This window comes from Orcinus orca, chromosome 20, assembly GCF_937001465.1.
Source record: "Orcinus orca chromosome 20, mOrcOrc1.1, whole genome shotgun sequence".
Taxonomy (NCBI): Eukaryota; Metazoa; Chordata; class Mammalia; order Artiodactyla; family Delphinidae; genus Orcinus; species Orcinus orca.
In genome coordinates, this window is record NC_064578.1 from 37,000,767 (window position 1) to 37,024,369 (window position 23,603).

At 35.6% G+C, this 23,603-nt stretch overlaps 1 protein-coding gene across 1 annotated transcript in view; it reads left to right on the plus strand.

Moving 5' to 3' along the window:
* SHCBP1 (SHC binding and spindle associated 1) overlaps positions 1-21,922 on the plus strand; it is a 37,455-nt gene extending 15,533 nt beyond the window's left edge. Inside the window, exons 9-13 of the mRNA XM_004264862.4 lie at positions 3,630-3,761; positions 4,435-4,553; positions 18,561-18,647; positions 19,015-19,156; positions 20,716-21,922. Coding sequence (XP_004264910.2) covers positions 3,630-3,761; positions 4,435-4,553; positions 18,561-18,647; positions 19,015-19,156; positions 20,716-21,041 — 806 coding nt within the window. The 3' untranslated portion in view covers positions 21,042-21,922. The remainder of the gene's footprint in view (positions 1-3,629; positions 3,762-4,434; positions 4,554-18,560; positions 18,648-19,014; positions 19,157-20,715) is intronic.
* The last annotated feature ends 1,681 nt before the right edge of the window (positions 21,923-23,603 follow it).

Sequence of the window (23,603 nt, forward strand, 5' to 3'; positions counted from 1 at the left end):
TCATGCAAAAAATCATATATCATTTTGGGACTGGAGCAGCTGTTCACAAACTGCTTAAGCTATGTTCTTTAATTTTATCTTTTCGAGAGTTCTTAATGGAAGCAAGGCTGGGAATTTAATTTCCTGCTGTTCACTAGTACACCAGCTCATCCCCTTTTTTGTTTTATGTGTGTAATTTTTGTTCTTTTTCCACTCCAATATTTGATATATAATAGATGTGTGTTTATAAACATCTGCAGGATAAAGCACTACAATAAAAACACTTCATTTTTTTGGCATAGTGCAAACAGCATTGCTATTACAGATTGTATGGTGGATAAGCATTCTTCCTAGATTGTTGAGGAAATTATAATGTGATTGCCAACATGTCATAAATAAACATATAGAATTCTGATAGTTAAGTGTAAGAATGACTGTAAATTTATGAACAGAGGGCATTTCTGAGAATTTGGGGAATCAGGTGATATCTCTAGTCTGAATATATGGAGTACTTGTTCACGAGTAAGATTAAAGCTTATCTGATAGCTTTTCTGATCTATAGCTGACACTTACAACAAGAGATATATATCGAGTACCTGCTATTTGCAGGGTATTAACAGTACTTATAATAGGATTTTTCTTTCTTGTTTAGAAAATCCATTCAGTTTGGCGAGGGCTTTGTGTTTTAAACTGCTAAGATTATGTAATTTGTTTATGTAATAACTTGTTTATATAATGTAATATGGCCATTCTTTTTATATTTTTAATTTTTCACATGATAGAAAGCCATAGCTATTATAAAAATGTGCAAAGTACAGGTAGACACATAAAAAGAATCAGGGAAGGACTTTCCTGGTGGTGCAGTGGTTAAGAATCCGCCTGCCAATGCAGGGGACATGGGTTCAGTCCCTAGTCCGGGAAGATCCCACATGCCATGGAGCAACTAAGACCACGCACAACAACTACTGAGCCTGTGCTCTAGGGCCTGCAAGCCACAGCTACTGAGCCCCTGTGCCGCAACTACTGAAGTCCACGCACCTACAGCCCATGCTCTTCAACAAGAGAGGCCACCGCAGTGAGAAGCCCGTGCACCACAACGAAGAGTAGACCCCGCTCGCCGCAACTAGAGAAAGCCCATGCGCAGCAATGAAGACCCAATGCAGCCAAAAATAAATATAAAAAAAAAAAAAGAATCGGGAAAGAAATTTACTCACAATCTAATCATCCAGAATTCACCACTGGTAGCATTCCTGTGTGTGGAGTCCTCTTGCATTCTCTAGTGTCCCCAAAGGCTTGTCTGTACTCTTCAAGTGTAGAAAACTTTAGTGACTTTGCCTGTTTAATGTTGTCACTGCTTTCATTTACTCAAGCAAAGACTCAGCTTTAGACAGTGAGAGTTATTTCTTAAAGCTTTGTCTGTGTGATTCTGTTTTATGATAAAAGTCAGGCAGGGTTTTCTAGTTTTCTGATACTCCAGTTTTTCATAAACCCATTCAGAGGTCTGACCTGTATTATTAGTTTGATTAAGATTTGTAGATCCCACTACTGGGCATATACCCTGAGAAAACCATAATTCAAGAAGAGTCATGTACCAAAATGTTCATTGCAGCTCTATTTATAATAGCCAGGACATGGAAACAACCTAAGTGCCCATCATCGGATGAATGGATAAAGAAGATGCGGCACATATATACAACGGAATATTACTCAGCCATAAAAAGAAACGAAATTGAGCTATTTGTAATGAGCTGGATAGACCTAGAGTCTGTCATACAGAGTGAACTAAGTCAGAAAGAAAAAGACAAATACCGTATGCTAACACATATATATGGAATTTAAGAAAAAAAAATGTCATGAAGAACCTAGGGGTAAGACAGGAATAAAGACACAGACCTACTGGAGAACGGACTTGAGGATATGGGGAGGGGGAAGGGTGAGCTATGACAGGGTGAGAGAGAGGCATGGACATATATACACTAACAAACGTAAGGTAGGTAGCTAGTGGGAAGCAGCCGCATAGCACAGGGATATGGGCTCGGTGCTTTGTGACCGCCTGGAGGGGTGGGATAGGGAGGGTGGGAGGGAGGGAGATGCAAGAGGGAAGAGATATGGGAACATATGTATATGTATAACTGATTCACTTTGTTATAAAGCAGAAACTAACACACCATTGTAAAGCAATTATACCCCAATAAAGATGTTAAAAAAAAAAAAAGATTTGTAGAGAACAAAGTTTTTTATTGGTTAACAAGGTAGACCTATCTTTCCAATAGCTAAAACTGTTCTAAGTCAGTTTGTCAGATTTTGTCAATCTGTTTAAGAGAATATAAAATTTAGAAAATCTTGAGAAATGCCTAGGCTTTTTCAAAGCTAATTATGATAGAATAATAGAATCTTAGAGTTGGGAAATAAAAAACTTGTAGGGCTAAAAGCTTCAGAGCCCTCTGACCCAGCTGTGAGTACTTAGATTATTACTTTTTTTTTTTAACTTATTTATTTATTTTTATTTTTTAACATCTTTATTGGAGTATAATTGCTCTCCAATGGTGTGTTAGTTTCTGCTTTATAACAAAGTGAATCAGCTATATGTATACATATATCCCCATATCTCCTCCCTCTTGCATCTCCCTCCCACCCTCCCTGTCCCACCCCTCTAGGTGGTCACAAAGCACCGAGCTGATCTCTCTGTGCTATGCAGCTGCTTCCCACTAACTATCGATTTTACATTTGTTAGTGTATATATGTCCACGCCACTCACTTGGTCCCAGCTTACCCTTCCCCCTCCCCATGTCCTCAAGTCCATCCTCTATGTCTGCATCTTTATTTCTGTCCTGCCCCTGGGTTCTTCAGAAGCTTTTTTTTTTTTTTTTTTTTTTTTAGGTTCCATATATATGTGTTAGCATCCGTATTTGTTTTTCTCTTTCTGACTTACTTCACTCTGTATGACAGACTCTAGGTCCATACACTTCACTACAAATGACTCAATTTCGTTTCTTTTTATGGCTGAGTAATAGCCCGTTATATATATGTGCCACATCTTCTTTATCCATTCATCTGTCAATGGACACTTAGTTTGCTTCCATGTCCTGGCTATTGTAAATAGTGCTGCAATGAACATTGTGGTACATGACTCTTTTTGAATTATGGTTTTCTCAGGGTATATGCCCAGTAATGGGATTGCTAGGTCATATGGTAGTTCTATTTTTAGTTTTTTAAGGAACTTCCATACTGTTCTCCATAGTGGCTGTATCAATTTACATTCCCACCAACAGTGCAAGAGGTTTCCCTTTTCTCCACACCCTCTCCAGCATTTATTGTTTGTAGATTTTTTGATGATGGCCATTCTGTTACTATTTTTTTTAATAGCAGTTTTGTAAGTGACTTTAGTGCTGAAACTAATATGAGATGGTTGATAGGGGGTAGTCTTCCTGATATGCAGGCAATTTGAGGAGTTGTTATTAAAAATTGTATACCTTGGTAAAAATTAAGCAAGATATGTGGAGAGATAATTAGATTTTATTTAAATGTAACTGGATTAACTGGTCTCAGATATCATTTGGAGTCATTTGAAATAGAGGAATCTGTCATAGAAATTTTGTGTTTAGACATTTCCCCTCACCTATCTTAAATGTTCTTGCTCTCTTCCTTAGGGTATGGTCTACCAGATGATATTGTGATAGAAAAGAGAGGCAAAGGAGACACTTTTGTGGATTGTACGGGTGTGGATATTAAAATCTCAAGCATAAAATTGGTTCAGCATGATGCTGTGGAAGGAATCTTAAGTAAATATCTGAATATTTCATGTATTATTTGTTCCAGACTTTGAAGGAAAACTGTACTTTCCCTGAAAGATAGAATTTAATAAAATGCCACTCTTGAGTAGTATGCAAGGCGGATTAATTATTTATGTACATAGCTTGACGACTGAGGAAGCTTACTCTAAAGTGAAAAATAGTTCAATGTATTCTTGAAAATTTGTTAGTTTAATATTTGTTTCTGTGTGATCATTTTTTTTCTTTTAAAACATTCCAGTACTGTGGTCTGTGTTCTTTGTATTTGACTTAGCCCTGGACTCAAACCAGCTATCTTCACATTGTGATAGTATTTATTTCCTGGGATTTGTATCCCTTATTTTGAATTGGGCCTCCTTTTCTTCTCTCTTCTAAGATAGTCATGAAAGTTACTTTCTGATATTTTTTTGTAATGAGAAGTGCTTTTTAACTTGATTTTGCATTTCTGAGGGCAAGTCATTCTTTTTTAAGAATGCTGCTTTTAGATTTTATCAATAGAAAATAACTCAAAATAGTCATTGTTTTATAAATTATGAATTCATAATTCCAGTAACAGAGTTTAAATGAGAAATATTTAGACTGTATCTAATATCAGCTCTAGGCCATTTCTAATATTGGAAAAGACACATTACTTAAAGTATTTGATTGCATGTTTTCATCATAGTTATTCACCGTGGCAAGACTACATTGGAAAACTGTGTTTTGCAGTGTGAAACTACAGGAGTCACAGTACGAACATCAGCAGAATTTTTAATGAAGAGCTCAGATTTATATGGTGCCAAGGTATGATAATCTCTTATGGGAAGTAGTTTAAGTTCTAAATAAGTAAATAAAATGTCCTGGGACAAGATGTAAATGCATACTCCTGTTCCGTTTCTTCAAAGAAGTTCAGATACTTCCGTGTACTAAGTCAGCCAGACTCAACTGTATAAGGTTCTTCTTATTTAGCATTTTCAAAACAGAGATTAGGAAGAAAATAATAAATCTCACAGTTTCTCTGTCATACCTTTAAAAGTGGTTAGACCCTTTAAGTTGTAACTATGTAAATGATGTTGTAGCAACTGAGGCTGGGTTGATTTTTTTAAATTAAATTTTTATTTTGAGATTGTAGATTCACATTCTGTTGTAAGAAGTAATACAGAGGTAGTCTGTATGTGTATCCTTTACCAGTTTCCTCTAATTGTAACATCTTCCAAAACTATAGTACAGTATCACAACCAGGATAAGATTGATTCAGTCAAGTTGAATATTTCCATCACTACAAGGATCCTCCATGTTGCCCTTTAAAGCCATATCTAGGTGCCTCTCCTCCTGACTTCATTAATCACAGGCAAACGCTAATCTGTTCTCCATTTCTGTTATTTCATCATTTCAAGAATGTTATATAAATAGAATCATACAATATACAACCTTTTGGAATTGGCTTTTTTCACTCAGCACAGTTCTCTGGAGCTTCACCCGGGTTGTTGCATGTACCAATAGGTTGTTCTTTTTTATTGCTAAGTAGTATTCCTTGTATGGTTGTTCCACAGTTTAACTGTTCACTTGTTGAAGGACATCTGGATTGTTTCCAGTTTTTGGCTTTTGTAAATAAAGCTGCTATAAACATTGGTGTACAGGTTTTTGTGCAAACATCGTTTTCATTTCTCTGGGGTAAATGCCTAGGAATGCAGTTGCAGGGCACGTGGTTAGTTGCATGCTTACTTTCTTTAAGAAACTGCCAAACTTTTCCAGAGGAGTTGCACCAGTTTACATTCCCACTAGCAATGTTTGAGTGATCCAGTTTCTCCATATCCTAAGCAGCACTTGGTATTTTCACTACTTTTTAATTTTAGCCATTCTGATAGGTGTGTGGTTTTAATTTGCATTTCCCTAGTGGTTAATGATGTTGAACATTTTTCATATGCTTATTTGCCATCCTTATCTTCAGTGAAATGTGTATTCATGACTTTTGTCCATTTTCTAATTGGATTGTTTGTTCTTTTTTACTATAGAGTTTTAAGAGTTCTTTATAAATTCTAGATATGAATCCCTAATTGGGTATGTCATTTACAGATATCTTATGCTAGTTTGTAGCTTGTTTTTTCATCATTTTCACATGGGCTTTTGCAGAGCAAAGTTTTAAAATTTGATGAAGCCCAATTTATCAATTTTTCCTTTTATGTGTAAGAACTCTTTGTCTAGCCCTAGGGTGCAAAGATTTTCTCCTTTTTTGTTTTTTCAGTTTTATAGTTTACATTTTACATTTAAGGTCATGAACCATTTTTGAGTTAATTTTGGTATAAGGTGAGTTTTAGGTCAAAGTTCATTTATTTGCTTATGGATGTCCAGTGGTAACTGCACCATTTCTTGAAAAGTCTATCCTTAAATAAATTGGTTTTGTAGTTTTATAGTTTTTTTTTTTTTTTTTTTTTTTTGCGGTACGCGGGCCTCTCACTGCTGTGGCCTCTCCTGCTGCGGAGCACAGGCCCCGGATGCACAGGCCCAGTGGCCATGACCGACGGGCCGAGCTGCTCCGCGGCATGTGGGATCCTCCCGGACCGGGGCACGAACCCGTGTCCCGTGCATTGGCAGGCGGACTCCCAACCACTGTGCCACCAGGGAAGCCCTGGTTTTGTATTTTTATCAAAAATAATTTGGGTATGTTTTTGTGGGCCAATTTCTGGGTTCTCTGGTAGAATAATTCCTCCCACTCTCACTTGTCTTTTTTTTAAATTGTTTCAGCTATTCTAGTTCCTTTGCCTTTCAGTATAAATTCTAGAAATATCTTGTTCGTATCTACAAAAAGTCTTGCTAAGATTTTAATAGGACTTTCAATAAACCTATATATCAATTTGGGGAGAATGGACATCTTTTTTTACGTTGAGTCTTCCAATATGTGAACATGGTATGTCTCTCCATTTATTTAGATCTTTGATTTTTTTCATCAGCATTGTGTAGTTTCAACGTACAAGTCTTGTATATGTTTTTATAGATTTGTACCTATACATTTCATTGTAAGTGATATTATATTTTTAATTTATTGTGCTTATTGCTAGTATATTGAGATACAATTGATTTTTGTATGTTTGTTTATATCCTGTGACCTTGCTGAACCTTCTTATTAGTTCTAGGAGTGTTTTTATAGATTTCATGGAATTTTTCTATGTAGACAGTCATGTCATCTACAAATAGAGACAGTTTATTTCTTCCTTTCCAGTCTGTTTACCTTTGGTTTCCTTTTCTTGCCTTATGGCACTGACTAGAACTTCCAGCGTTTGTGTTGAATAAGAGTGGTGAGAGTAGATATCCTTACCTTGGTCTTGATATTGGGGGACGGTATTCAGTATTGTACTGTTAAGTATAAGGTGTTTTTTGCTTTTTTAAGAATTAAAAAAAATCCTTTTTCAGCTTTATTGAGGTGTAATTGACAGAACTTTTATATATTTGAGGTGTCCAATGTGATGATTTCATATAAATATACATTATGAAATGATCATCACAGTCAAGCATTCATTACCTCACATCATTACCTTTTTTTAATTCCCCATCCGCTCTTCCCTCTGGCAACCACCTGTTTGTTCTCTGCATATATGACTTTGTTTCTGTTTTGTTTGTTCGTTTGTTTTGTTTTTTAGATTCCACATATAAGTGAAATCATACACTATTTGTCTTTCTCTGTCTAACTTATTTCACTTCGTATGATACTGTCTAGGTCCATCTTAGTCGTCGCAAATGGCAAGATTTCATTCTTTTTTATGGCCAAGTAATATTCCATTTGTGTGTGTGTGTGACACTACATCTTCTTTAATCCATTCATCTGTTGTTAGGCACTTAGGTTGCTTCCATATCTTGGCTATTGTAAATAATGCTGCAATGAACATACATTTTTTTGAGGTACGTATATTGTTTTGAATTAGTGTTTTCGTATTCTCATATAAATACCCAGGTGTGGAATTGCTGGATTGTATGGTAGTTCTGTTTTTAATTTATAGAGGACTCTCCTTACTGTTTTCCATAGTGGCTGCACCAACTTACATTCCTACCAACAGTGTGCTACAATTTCCTTTTCTCCACATCCTTGCAACACTTACTGCTTATTGTCTTTTTGTTAATAGCCATTCTAACAGGTGTGAGGTGATATCTCATTGTGATTTTGATTTGCATTTCCCTGTTGATTAGTTATGCTGAGCACCTTTTCATGTGCATGTTGACCATCTCTATGTCTTCTTTGGTAAAATGTCTTATTAGGATCCATTTTTTAATCTGGTTGTTTTGTTTTGTTTTTATGTTGAGCTGTATGAGTTCTTTGTATATTTTGGATATTAACCCCTTATCTGATATATTGTTAGCAAATATCTTCTCCCATTCAGTAGGCAGCCTTTTTGTTTTCTTGATAATTTCCTTTGCTATGCAAAAGCATTTTAGTTTGATGTAGTCCCATTTCTTTATTTTTGCTTTTGTTTCCCTTGCCTTAGGAGACATATCTAAAAAATATTGCTCAGACCAATGTAAAAGAGGGCACTGGCATTGTTTTCTTCCAGAAGTAGTCTAGTTTGATTCTTTTGTGTGTAGCTGTCCAGTTTTCCCAACACTATCTGTTAAAGAGGCTATCTTTTCTCCATTGTATATTCTTGCCTCTTTTATTGTAGATTAATTGTTCAGATGGTGGGGTTCATTTATGGTCTTTCTATTTGTACCATTGATCTATGTGTCTGTTGTGCCAGTACCATACTGTTTTGATTACTGTAGCCTTGTAGTATAGTTTGAGGTCAGGGAGCTTGTTTTGTTGTTCTTTCTCAAGATTGTTTTGGCTATTTGGGGTCCTTTGTTTTTCCATACAAATTTTAGAATTATTCTAGTTCTGTGGAAAATGCCATTGGTATTTTGATAGGAATTGCTCTGAATCTGTAGAGTGCCTTGAGTAGTATGATCATTTTAAAAGTATTCTTCCAATCCATGAGCACAGTATATCTTTCCATCTGTTTGTGTCATCTTCAATTTCTTTTATCAGTTTTTTAAGTTTTCTAAGTATAGGTCTTTTGTTTTGTTTTTTTTTTGGCTGCACTATGCATCATGCAGGATCTTAGTTCCCTGACCAGGGATTGAATCCATGCCCCCTGCAGTGGAAGCGTAGAGTCTTGACCACTGGACCACCAGGGAAGTCCCATAAATATAGGTCTTTTACCTCCTTAGTTAGATTTATTCCTAGGTGTTCTTTTTGATGTGATTGTAAATGGGATAGTTTTCTTAATTTCTCTTTCTGATAGTTGTTAATGTATGGAAATGTAACAGATTTCTGTATGTTAATTTTGTATCCTGCAATTTTACCAAATTCATTGAGTTCTAGTAGTTTTTCGGTGGCATCTTTAGGGTTTTCTATGGATAGTATCATGTCATCTGAAAACAGTGATGGTTTTACTTCTTCTTTTCCAATTTGGATTTCTTTTATTTCTTGTCTGATTGCTGGGGCTAAGACTTTCAATACTACGATGAATAAAAATGGCAAGAGTGGGCATCCTAGTCATGTTTTCCTGATCTTAGAGAAAATGCTTTCAGCTTTTCACCACTGAGTATGGTATTAGCTGTGGGCTTGCCATATATGTCATTCATTATATTAAGGTATATTCCACCAATGGACACTTTGTTGAGAGTTTTTATCATAAATGGATATTGAATTTTGTCCAAAGTTTTCTCTGCATCAACTGAGATGATCAAATGATTTTTTATTCTTTCATTTGTTAATGTGTTGTATCATGTTGATTAATTTGTGGATATTGAGCCATCCTTGTATCCCTGAGATTAATCCCACTTAATCATGGTGTATGATCCTTTTAATGTATCATTGGATTCTGTTTGCTAATATTTTTTTGAGGATTTTTGCATCTATGACTGTCAAGAATATTGGCCTGTAATTTTTTTTGTTTTTTTGTGGTATCTTTTTCTGATTCTGATATCAAGGTGATGCTGGCCTCATAGAATGAGTTTCTGAGTGTGCCTCTTCAATTTTTTGGGATAGTTTAGGAAGGATAGGTGTTAACTCTTCTTTAAATGTTTGGTAGAATTCACCTGTGAAGCTGTCTGGTCCTGGACTTTCATTTATTGGGAGCTCTTTTATTACTGATTTAATTTCATTACTGGTAATTGATCTATTCGTATTTTCTATTTATTCCTGTTTTGGTCTTGGGAGACTGTACATTTCTAGGGATTTATCCATTTTTTCTAGGTTGTCTATCTTATTGCCATATAATTGTTCCTTGTAGTCTTATGTGGTCCTTTGTATTTCTGTGGTGTCAGTTGTAACTTGTCCTCTTTCATTTCTGATTTTATTTGGGCTTTCTTTTTTCTTTGTGAGTCTGGCTAAAGGTTCATCAATTTTGTTTATCTTTTCAACGAACTAGCTCTTAATTACATTGATCTTTTCTATTGCATTTTAGTCTCTATTTCATTTATTTGTGCTCTGATCTTTATTATTTATTTCCTTGTCCTAACTTTGAATTTTGTTTTTTTTCTAGTTCCTTTAGGTTTAAGGTTATTGTTTATTTCAGATTTTTTCTTGTTTTCTGAGGTAGGTTTGTATCACTATAAACTTCCCTCTTGGAATTGTTTTTGCTGCATCCCATAGATTTTGGATCATTGTGTTTCTATTTTCATCTGTCTCCAGGTATTTTTTTATTTCTTTGATTTCTTCAGTGGCTCATTGTTTAGTAGCATATTGTTTAGCCTCTACATGTTTGTGTTTTTTGCATTTTTTTTCTTGTAGTTGATTTCTAGTCTCATACCACTGTGATCAGAGAAGATGCTTGAAAGGATTTCAGTCTTCTAAATTTTTGAGATTTGTTTTGTGGCCTGTAGAATTGTCCATGTGCAGTTGAAAAGAATGTGTTTTCTGCTGCTTTTGGATGGAATTTTCTCTATGTATTTATTAAGTCCATCTGACCAGTGTTTCCTTATTGATTTTCTGTCTGGATGATGTATCCATTGATGGGGTGTTAAGTACCCTACTATTATTGTGTTACTGTCAATTTCTTACTTTAAATTCTCCAAATGTGTCAGTGCTTACATATTTACAATTGAAATATCTCCTTGTTGGATCTATCCCTTTATCTTTATATAATGTCCTTTGTAGTCTCTTGTTACAGTTTTTGTTTTAAAGTCTATTTTGTCTGATATAAGTATTGCTATCCCAGCTTTCTTTTCATTTACATTTGCATGGAGTACCTTTTTTCATTCCCTCACTTTCAGTCTGTGTGTCTTTAGATCTGAAGTGAGTTTCTTATAGGCAGTATATATACGGGTCTTGTTTTTGTATCCATTCAACCACTCTATGTCTTTTAATTGGAATGTTTAGTCCATTTACATTTAAAGTAGTTATTGATAGATATGTACTTATTGTGATTTTGTTAGTTGTTTGGGGGTTGTTTTTGCAGTTCTTTATTGTTCCTTTCTTTTCTTTTGTTCTCTTCCCTTGTGATTTGATGACTATCTTTTGTGTTATGTTTGGATTCCTTTCTCTTTTTTGTGTGTGTATCTATTATAGATTTTTGATTTGTGGTTATCATGAGATGTACATATAGCAATCTTTATGTATATGTGATTATTTTAAGTTGCTAGTCTCCGAATTTCAAACACATTTTAACAACCCTGCAGTTTTACTCCCCTCCCCCTACAGTTACTGTTTTTTTGACATCATATTTTACATCTTTTTGTTTTGTATATCCCTTAACTACTTATTGCAGATATAGATGATTTTACTGTTTTTTTCTTTTAATCTTCCTACTAGCTTTGTACATGGTTGATTTACTACCTTTACTGTATAATTGTCTTTATCAATGAGCTTCTTCTTTTCATAATTTTCATGTTTCTAGTTGTGGCCTTTTCTTTTTTGCTTAGAGAATTCCCTTTGACATTTCTTGCAAAACTGGCTTGGTGGTGCTGAATGCTTTTAGCTTTTGCTGTCTATAAAATTTTTGATCTCTCCATCAAATCTGAATGAAAGCCTTGCCAGATAAAGTATTCTTTTTTTTTTCCCAACATATTGTATAATTCATTTTATGTGAAATGTCCAGGACAGCCACATCTATATGGATAGAAAGTAGAGTAGTGATTGCCTAGGGCTGGGAGTAAGGTGGGGAAGAGGGGATTGGGGTAATAACTGAAGGATACAGGGTCTCTTTCTAAGGTGATGAAAATGTTTTAACATTGACTGTGGTAATGGTTACACAACTCTGAATATACTAAAATCCATTGAATGGTACATTAAACTTAAGTGGGTGAATTGCATGGTATGTGAGTTGTATCTCAGTAAGAAGGGAATGATGTAACCAGGATGGTGGGAAGCATCCTTTGGGCTCCAGCTTTCTCCTTGACCCTCTCTATCCTCACTGTCCCTACAGGGTGTCTTCCTTCCCACCACATTCCAGTCCAGGAGTGTCTTGATCTGTCCCTGGCCATCCCTGTTGCCTTTCTCTTCTTTTGGGTGGACCATGAAGTATGCTGGCCTTTCATTAGCTGGTGTCTGATATCAGGATTTCTTCTTTTTTGATTATTGAAGTATAGTTGATATATGATATCTTGTTAGTTTCAGCTATACAGCAAAATGATTCATTCTTATATCTGTATATTTTTTCAGATTATTTTGCACAGGTGGAGTATTCTTGATTTTAGGTTTTTCCCTTTTATCACTTTAAATATATTGTACCCTTTGGCTTTCAGAGTTTCTGCTGAAAAGTCAGCTGATAGCCTTATGGGAGTTCCCTTGTACATAAGTTGATGCTTTTCCCTTGCTGTTTTTAATATTCTCTTTATATTTAATTTTTGCCATTTTAATTATAATGTGTCTTGATATGGTCCCTCTTTGGTTTGATCCTATTTGGGACTCTCTCTGCTTCCTGGACCTGGATTTCTGTTTCCCAGGTTAGGGAAATTTTCAGCTTTTATGTCTTCAAGTATGTTCTCTACGCCTTTCTCTCTTTGTTCTCCTTCTGGGATTCTTATAATGTGAATGTTGTCCCACATGCCACTTAAACTGTCCTCATTTCTTTTTATTCTTTTTCTGTGTTCAGCTTCAGTGATTTCTACCTCTCTGTCTTTCAGCTAGCTGATTTGTTCCTCTGTATCATTTAATCTACTATTGATTTCTTCTAGTGTATTTTTCATTTCAGTTATTGTATTTCATCTCTGTTTGGTTCTTCTTTATATTTTCTAAGTCTTTGTTAAACTTCTCTTTATGCTCATCCAGGTTTCTCCAGAGTTCTTTGATCATCTTTTGAGCATTACCTTGAACTCTTTATCAGGTGGATTGTCTATCGCCACTTCATTTAGTTCTTGTGGGGTTTTTATCTTGTTCCTTCCCTTGGAACATGATCCTCTGTCACCTCATTTTGCCTAATTCCTGTTTGTGGGTTGCCTACCCTGGGGGTATAGGTCTTGACTGTACTGGGTCTCTGACCCTCCTATATCTGTCTCATTGCAGTTCCTTCTTTATAACTTTTAATTGTGGGAAATATTTTCTGCTAGTCATCAGGTTGTTCTCATTGATAGTCACTCTGGTAAATAGTTTAATTTTGGTGTGCCTGTTGGGGGAGGTTCTCAGGGTCTTCCTACTTTGCCATATTTGCCACTGGTATAAGGTTAACTGTAGGTTTTTTGTAAATATTCTTTATCAAACTAAGGAAGTTCTCCTTTATTTCTGTTTTCTGAGAATTTTTATAATAAATTTGTTTTGGCTTTTGTCAGATGCTTTTTTCCTGCATCAATTTTTGGTGGATTACAAGTGATTGATTTTCAAATTTTGAACCATCCTTGCATCCCTGGAATAAGCCTCACTTGGTCATAGTATATAATTCTTTATATATTGCTGAATTGTATTTGCTAATATTTTCTTAGGAATTTATATGTCTATATTCATGAGACATATTGGTCTGAAGTTTTCCTTATTTGTACTGTCTTTGTCTGGTTTTGTTATCAGAGTAATGCTAGCTTCGTGAAATGAATTTGAAAGTATTCCCTCTTCTGTTTTCTGGAAGTGATTGTATAGAATTGGTGTTAATTCTTCTTTAAGCGTTTGGTAGATTTCTCCAGTGAAATCATCTGGGCCTGGAGATTTCTTTTTTGGGAGTTTAAAAATTATGGATTAAATTTCCTTAATAATTATAGGGCTATTCAATGACCTATTTCATGTTGGGTGAATTAATGGATGCACTCATAGGGTATAGAGCCCTTGTGACCAGGACCCAGTCAGTGGTGAAGGGCTTTCCTATTTGACAGTGATGGCAACGGGCTCCTGGCACACCTGCTACATGCACCATGTTGCATGCAGGGATGTTGCTTGCACACCCCGCCCCCCATCCTCTTAGGCCTCACACCAGCCTGGGGATTCAGGTGGACCATTTCTTCTTCTAAGTTGTCAAATGTATAGAGCTGTTTGTGGTGTTCCCTGATTCTTCAGTTGTTTGCAGGGCCTGTGGTGATATCCCCTGTTTCATTCTTGATATTAGTAGTTTGTGTAGTCTCTCTCTCTCTTTTTTTCCTTTTTTCTTTGCGAATCTTGCTGAAGGTTTGTCAGTTTCATTGAAGTGTTTTCAAAGTGCCAACTCTGTTTCATTGATTTTCACTATTCTGTTTTCAATTTTATTTATTTTTGCTCTTGTCTTTATTATTTCCTTCCTTCTGTTTACACTGGGTTTATTTTGCTCTTTCTCTAGGTTCTTTGGGTGAGAGCTTAGATTGTTGATTTGAGACTTTTCTCTTTTCGGATGTATGCTTTTAATGCTATAAATTTCCCTCTTGGCACTGATTTAGCAAATTTTGATAGGTTGTATTTTCATTTTTGACCCATGCAGTATTTAGAAGTGTGCTATTTTGCTTCCAAGTATTTGGAGTTTTACTATTATCTTTTGTTGTTGATTTCTAGTTTGATTCCATTGTGGTCAAAAAACACACTGTATGACTTCCGTTTTTAAAATTTTGTTGAGGTTTGTTTTGATGGCACAGGATATGGTCCGTCTTGGTATATGTTCCATAGGCCCTTGAAAGGAAATGTGTATTTTGCTGTTATTGAGTATAAATGTCAACTAGATCGGGTTGGTTGATAATGTTTTTGAGTTCTTCTATATTCTTTCTGATTTTCTGTCTATTTGTTTCAGTTTTTGAGAGATGGATTGTTAAAGTCTCTTACTATAATTTAGGATTTGTCTTTCTCCTTTCAGTCCTATTAGTTTTTGCTACACATATTTTGTAGTTCTGTTATTTGGTGCATATCCATTTGGTATTGCTTTTTTTTTTTTTTGGTGAACCAACCTATTTATCATTATATAATGTTACTGTCTATCTTTGGTAATTTTTTTTGCTTTGAATTCTACTTTATCTGATATTAATAGAGCCACACTTGCTTTCTTTTGATTAAAGTTTGCATGGTATATCTATTTTTTTCAAGATTTTTTTGATGTGGATCATTTTTTAAGTCCTTATCGAATTTGTTACAATATTGCTTCTATTTTATGTTTTGGTTTTTTGGCTGCGAGGCATGTGGGATCTTAGCTCCCTGACCAGGGATCGAACCCACACCCCCTGCATTGGAAGGTGAAGTCTTACCCACTGGACCAGCAGGAAAGTCCCTGCATGGTATATCTTTTTCCATACTTTTATTTTCATCCTGTCTTTATTGTTCTGTTTGAAGTGAATTGTAGACAGCACATAGTTGGATCTTGTTTTTTAATCCACTTTGCCAGTCTTTGTCATTTAATTGGTGTATTTAGACCACTTACATTTAGTGTAATTATTGTTGTTAAGTCTTTATTCTGCCATTTTATTTTTTGTTTTCTATTCTGTTTCTCATTTTAAGTTTTTTGCCATCCTGTAGGTTACCTGAACATTTTTTAGAATTCCATTTGTTTTTGAGTATATCTCTTTGTATAGTTTTTTAAGTGGTTGCTCTAGGTATTGCATTATATGTATAACTTACCACAGTTTACTGATGTTATCTCACCAGTTTGAGTGAACTGCTAACGTCTCTTTACCATCCCCTGTCTGTAATATAATTATCTTCAATATTTCCTTTTCAAACTTCTTGACACATTAGACCACATTAGACAGTGTTATGTTTAATTATGATGTATCTTGAAATGGATTTCTTTGAGCTTATCCCATTTGGGGTTTTCTCAGCTTCTTGAGTCTGTAGGCTTACTGTCTCTTGCCAAATTTGGGAATTTTTAGCTATTTCTTCTTTGAATTTTTTTTTAGCTTCACACATCCTCTCTTCTTCTAGGACTCTGATGACACAAATTTTGGATCTTTTGTTATTGTCCCATAGGTCCCTGAGGTTCGGTTCACTTTTCTTTTTCAGACTGTTTTCTCTCTGTTGTTCAGACTGGATAATTTCTATTGTTCTGTCTTCTGTTTCACTAATTCTTTCCTCTGTTCTTACCTTTCTGCTGTTGTGCCCATCCACTGAGCTTTTTATTTCAGTTATGGTATTTCTTAGTTCTGAAATTTCCATTTGGTTCTTTTATCTTCTATTTCTTTGATGAGACTTTCTATTTTCTTGTTCAGCTTGCTATTGATATTTTTCATTTAAGTATATTCATAATTGCTCATTAAAGCAACTGGCTGCCTTAAAATCCTTGTTAGCTAATTCCATCATCTCTGACATCTTGGTTTTGGTTTTTACTGATTATCTTATTGAGTTTGACATCTTCTTGGCACTTGGTATGAGAAGTGATTTTCCACTGAAACCTGGATGTTTTATATTATACTATGAGAATCTGCATCTTCTGTTTTAGCTGGGTTTCTCTTACCCTTGTTACTGCCAGGTGGAGGTAGAAGTCCAAGTTCCCCATTTGGCCTCCATTGACATCCAAGTTGAGTGGGGAAGCTCCTTCTTACTGCTGGGTGGGGGTGAGAATTCCAGCTTCTTACTGACTCCACTGATGCTCTGGCACATGGCAGTGGTCTTGTTACTACCGGCAATGGTGAAAGTGTTACACCCTCCACTGGGCCTGCTCTGACACCACTCCAGTAGGGAAGGGGTGTGGCACCTTGTTATTATCAGTTGGAGATACAAGTGCAGGTCCCATATGTAGTCTCCACAAGTGGGAGGGCCTTGTTACTAGCTTGTGAGGATGAAAATCCTTGGCCTTAACTGAAAATCCCAGTGTGGGTGTGGGGGTGCCTAGTCATAGCCTCAAGAGGGTGGAAGTCTAGGCTCCCCTTGGCACTTGCCAGCATGGGTGGGGTTGGCCAGTTTTTTTCCTGTGGTGTTTGGATAGAATAGAGTTGTTACTGTTTCAAAGTTTTCTGGGCTTGCCTGGTCCTTTGGCTAAAGAGAGCAGGCTTTTAGGGAGGCATTTCTGGTCTGTTTGGCACTTATGGATTGCCAGCTTCTTTAGCTTCATGTCTGGGAATATAAGGCAAAAAGAATACCCAGGAAATGCACCAATGTGTTGGTGTCATTCCTCAGGTGTTGAGGTGTCTAGCTGGTCTGCCTTTTCAATCATCTTATGTTTGTTGTATATATGATGTCCATGGTTTTTACTTGTACCATTATCTTACAAGTGGCAGCCTCTTCAGTTTCTTTTTAGTTACTGAATATCTGTTCAGCTTCATAGCATACTTTGAACATGATTGTCCCATTTACTAAGTGGCTGTGGCTTAAATTATTCTTCTCTTTTTTACATGATTCCTGATAATTTGATATTTAATTTTAACTATTTCGTTGTGTATGTATTTTTAATGTTATTGCCCCTAAATCTTTTTTTGTATATAGCTATAAACTGAAAATCTTAGCCAAAGGCCCATTTCCCAGATCTTTTGACCGCTCTACAGAGAGTTAGGTTTGTGTGTAGTGACCATCCCACTACATAAACCCATGCCACTACTAAAACGTAATCCCTAAAGGGGAAAGTAATAATAAATGTTTTCTCATGGCACACTCCTATTCCTAGGAAAACAGCTTAACATACATGCAATAGATGTGTCATAAATGGTTAATAGCAACTCTTCTTCATCTAGGATATTGTGTATGAAATTATTCCAAAAATGAATTTTTAAATAATCATAGAGGTTTGAGCCAAACCATTTTTACTTACTAAAGTGCCTAGCATGGCATCAGGAAATCATTCCTATTATTGTTAATTTTTTTGTTGGTACCATGTGGTACCAAGGGACAATGTGAGAGCATTGGGCAATGCATGGATTGTTCTGGTTACTCTGTAGGTATAAACAGGACACTTGAATTGGTTACTAATTTAACATGTGTGTAGTAGTGGGGACCATTAATTATTTTAATTCATGGAAGTGATTTTCAAGTTAGGTTGGGATATTTTTAAACTGGTGCGCTTTTAAAAATATAGGGCCTTATTTCTGTCTACAGCTTTACTATATTTTACTAGATTTGAACACTGTTCTCCAACTAACTGAGTATTTCTGAGAGAATGGTCATTTTTAATAAGTGTATCTTTCAACATAATCGTTAACTGACTTTTTTTTGGCAGAATCAGAAAACTGATTTGTCCCAGATGAAAGAGAGTGAAATAGTAATCAAGTGTTGAAACTCTTAGCCATTGTTTTTGTGTGTGTGTGTGTGTGTGTGTGTGTGTGTGTGTGTGTGTGTGTGTGGTATTTGAAAGTAATAAATGATAGACAACTTGCTGGAAATGAAGCAAATGGAAATGTTGATTAGAAATACCTAATAAAACTTTCTATAAAATACTTTGTATTTGCACTGCATTAAAGTCTAAGAAGTGACAAACCTTCTTTTATAGTCTTGCCTATTTTAAACTGATTGTCATTACCTTAAAATGTAACTTGTAGGGTGCAGGTATAGAAATATATCCCGGGAGTAAGTGCACCCTGAGTGACAATGGGATCCATCACTGCAAGGAAGGGATCCTCATTAAGGTGAGCACCTGCTGAGACACCCTCTTTCCAAAGGTCAGAATGGTTTTACCTAAGAAATAATTATGTTTTATTAAATTCCCATGTTGTTCCTGTTGTTTTCTGGTTTTGAAAAGCATAAACAGTATGTAAATTTTAATAATATCAATAGTTGGTGGTTGAAAGTCTCCTGTGAGAATACTTTGTTATCTATAGATCTGCAGAAATGACAAAGGAATGCTGTGTCACTCAGAGCTCAGATTGTGCTACCACGTATTAATAAGCATAGCTTTCTATTTTATTTTTAGAATAGCCTGAAAAAAATGAGACTTCTAAAGCAGGCAGTGTTGAATGTGACAGTTCCTTAAAATATTTGTTTTCAATGTCACAGGACTTCTTAGATGAACATTATGACATTCCCAAAATAACCATGGTGAATAATGTCATACATAATAATGAAGGTTATGGTGTTGTCTTGGTGAAACCTACAATTTTCTCTGACCTGCAAGAAAATGCCCAAGATGAAACTGAAGGTATGGTATATTTAGTAATTTTCAAAATAAAAACCAGACCTAATTTATTGTATTTCAGCATTAAACTCTGATTAAAGATCTTAATCTTCTTCTCCTCTTTAAAAAAGATAACTAGCACATGCTTAGGCATGGAGATAGAGAAACTCAATAAAGCTATAACATTATGGAATCTTGGAGTGAAAGAAACTTTCAAGGTCAACTAGTCAGCTGGTCAAAGCCTTTGATGTGTGGTTTCTGTGGTCCTGCAGTTCCCTTCTTACCATGCTTGGCTTTCTGTAAATTTATAGAATAAGGATGGGCATATGATAGCAATGGTGGTTCCTGCTGGCATTTGTTAAGGATGGAGGCAGAAAAATGAATGTGCCAGGTTGAAGGCTGCATTTTACTGGAGGGGATCATGGAGTTCACCTCTAGTTTTTATTTGTAAAAGTAAATACCTCCCTGTCAGCTGTCTTTCTTGGCAGCAAAGCTGATCTAACACAGTGGGAAGTTTATGAATTTCAAGCCATGACCCAGATTACTATGAAATCTCAGTCATGGAGAAGGATTGTGCATTGGCATAGATGAGGAAAGTTTAAAGGATGATGAGTAGTCCTTGTCATCCTTCAGGATCCACTCCAGCTATCTGGTAGTTCTTTTTCTCCTCACAGTTCTGTAGGTCAGAAGTTATGGTGAGCTTGGCTGGGTTATCTGCTTAGGGTCTCACAGGGTGAAAGAGGTATCAGCTGGGCGGGGCCCTTATCTGAAAGCTCTGGGGCGAGAATCTGCTTCCAAATTCCTTTATGTTGTCGGCAGAATCAATTTCCTTGAGGTCATAAGACAGAGGTCTCTACTTTTTTTGTTGGCTGTTGGCTGAGGATTGCTCTCAGCTCGTAGGGACCACTCTTGGGTCCTTGCCCCATAACCCCCTCCATTTCAGTAATGGAAGACCTCCCTCAAAGCAGATCTCTCCTGCTTCAAATCTTTTTCATGCTCTGAATCTCTTTATGCTTTTCTCTTCTTCATCCAGCCAGGGAAAACATTGCTATTAAAGGGTTCATATGATTAGGTTACGTATACCTGAGTTATCAACTGATTAGTAACCTTAATTACATCTGCAAGGTCCTTTTGCCATTTAACAGTTATGAAAGTAACACCAAGTGGCAGATGGCCCTGCATCACGGGGCCATCTAGAATTCTGCCATCACAGGCAGTCACTTATAAAGCTGCTAGATTGGGAGTTCCTTTAGGGAAAATAGCAGTTTTATTTATCTTTGCATCTAGCTTCTAATACAGGGCTTAGTAAATATCCAGGAGGGACCTGTTGAGTAGATGAGATCTAGGATAAAAAGAGAAAATTCAAAATTGGTAATCTTGTATTAGGGTCAGGAGAACTTGAAGACTAAGACACCTGCTTGTTGAGATACTTATGGCAGAGAGTTTGTGAAGTCCAGTCAGATGACAGCTGGAATCCTTAACAGAAAAAACTTGAAAGCTCTGATAGACTGTAGAAATACATGTTTTAGTTGGGTTAGTTTGTATATTTAACTCCATTTGTTATAATTTGTTTGTTTCTTCAGAAAATGGAACACTTAAAGTTCAGACAAGTGGAGAGGCAGATGTAGCTGAAAGAGTGGATCTAGAAGAGCTGATTGAATGTGCAACTGGTAAAATGGAGCTTTACGCAAGAGCTGACCTTTCTGAGCAAGTCGAAGGCAATTGTGAAATTGTAAATGAACTAGTTGCTGCCTCCACACAAAAAGGCCAGTTGAAGAAGAAAAGGTTGAGTGAACTGGGGATCACACAAGCTGATGACAACTTAATGTCACAGGAGATGTTTGTTTCAATTGTGGGGAACCAGTTCAAGTGGAATGGGAAGGGGAGTTTTGGCACATTTCTCTTCTGACCACTGTGATGTAAATAGATAGCAAAATATTGGATTTTGCACATGCTGCACCCAAGAATCACTGCTGCTATCATACTTTGCTTCATGGCTATATTTTGTATCTGATATATTCGATTGGGTTTGAGTGAAACAGATTTATTTCTGTCTGCAGGTGTTGCACATAAAACACGCTCTTTATAAAGAAGGTCATAAAAACATAAAATAGAAAATATTTGGAGATTTCTTATCTAGAAAGTCTTGCTTTTTCAAACACATAGTTCTCATTAAGTCTATTAATAACTTTCTAGTATAAATACACTTTAGCCCTTCAAAGAGGAGGAACAAAGGCAGGGAATGCAAGATGAGCGCACAAAAACGCAATAGGCATCAATGTGCAGTATTCTTATAGTTGTCTTTTTAATCCCAGTTATAGTGAGTCTGATATCCATGCTTTATTTGCATAATACTTGTCTTAAAAGCTTTTATGATTGGGAGGTTATCTCCCTTATCAGGCTTATTATTGAGAATCTGAGTGGGAATGCCTTTTTATGTTGAACTATGTAATCATCAAAACAGTAATAGCATAGCAGGTTTGAAACAGAAATGAAACATCTTATTCAGAGCCAATGCATACATAGAGCATTTTCACTACTGCTGAATATGAGTGATTAAAAAGAAGGTGATTTTCTTTCACCAGCAGTATTCTGATCAAATTTCTTACATAGTCAGAATGATTACCTATACAACCTGTATCAGCTCCGTGTTTTTGATATCATATTGTAAAATACAGCTTTTAAAAGTATTTATGTTTTTAAAAAGTATATGTGACATTAAAATTCCTACTGATTAAAATTATAATGATGAAATAATAAATTGAATCTTGGTATATTTTTCCAACTGCATTATGGGCCATAGTGCCTGTGTATCATGTGTGATCCTTTGAAATACATACAATATTTTGATATCTTTTTAGTGTTTCAGAGTATTAAAATTTTTCCCCAGTCAAGTCATTTCTTAAATTTGAATAAATTATAATTTTATTTTTCAGATGCTACTAAATGTGGAAGGATTTATGTTAGATTTTTTTGTTTGACCATTGAAAGGCATTTTTCTTTTACTCTTGAAATCCTGTTGCAAAAGTAATGCTAATTAATTCTGCATCAACTTGAGCCAAATACTTATTTAAAAACCATTTATTCAACTTTAAAAAATCAAATTGGTTTTCCAATTAAATTTCCTTTTTATCTTAGATTTTAGACTTTGTATATCTCTTGTAACTTGCTAGAGTATCAAGAGAATGACAAGTAACTAGGTAAGTTACTTATTGTTCCTTATTATAGGATGATGGTTTTTCAGATTTCATTTCTATCTTAGTTTAAATCTAATCTTACATTAATTTTTATTCAAATTATAAACTATTAGTGAATAGGCCTAGTGTATTCTTATTTAAGTCACATAGAGTACTTTTGCTTATTGGGGAGAGTTGAGCATCTCAGATGACTTAGTCCATGGAGTATAGAGAGAGCCCTGGAGGGATGTGGATTTGACAGTTGAGGTGAAAACACTGACATGGAAAACATATTTACTTGAGTTTTAAGTATTAACGTATAGTAAAATCTGCTCTTCTGGGTCTTGTGACTTGTTTACATAGGGCTTGTCTATTACAAGATTATAAAAATATTTTATATTATCTCCTAGTACAAGTAGGCTTGTTTAAATTCACATTTCTAATCCATCTGTAATTTGGTTTTATGTGTGATATGGTGTAGAACTCTTTTTCTCTAAATGGTTAGCAAGTTCTCTTGATATTGTCTATTGAATAGTTCATTTTTTCCCCACTTAATTGGAATCGTGCTGAATTCCCGTGTTTGCCTACAGTTGACCCTCTGGCTTAAAAACTCCTGTCTGATAATCTCCAGCTAAATGTATATTCTGTTACTAGGATCCAGCTCACTAGCACTCTATCACCTTTGACTAGAAAAAATGTTTTCTAGCCATCCTGCATTGTAGTAAGTGGTTTTTCCTCCTAGTGACTTGAGGAAAATGTAGCCTCACTTCCATTCCATTCTTATTTTTCAAACCTTCTTGGCTATTGAGCTGCTTTTTTTTTTATTATTACCATTTATCAGCTTTTTTGATATAATAAAAAATCATCAATTTTAAGTCTACAATTCTGAGTCTTGACAAATATATATAGTTGTGTAACTACTACCACAAACACAATATTGAAAATTTCTGTCATCTTTAAAAGTTCTCATTTTTCTTTGCAGTCAATCCCCCCCTCCCCAACCTTGGACCCTGGCAACCTCTGATCTGCTTTCAGTCACCATAGTTTTGCCTTTTCTAGAATTACATATAAAAAGAATGACTCATTATATAGTCTTTTGTGTCCATCTTCTTAAGCTTAGTATAATGCTCTTAAAATACATCTATGTTGTTTCCTGTGTCAGTAGTTTGTTTTTATTGCTGAGTAGTTTTCCATTGTGTGGATATTGAGTATTGTGTATTCATTCACCCATTGATGGGCCACATGGGTTGTTTGTAGTATTTGATTATTATGAATAAAGTTGCTAAGAATATTTG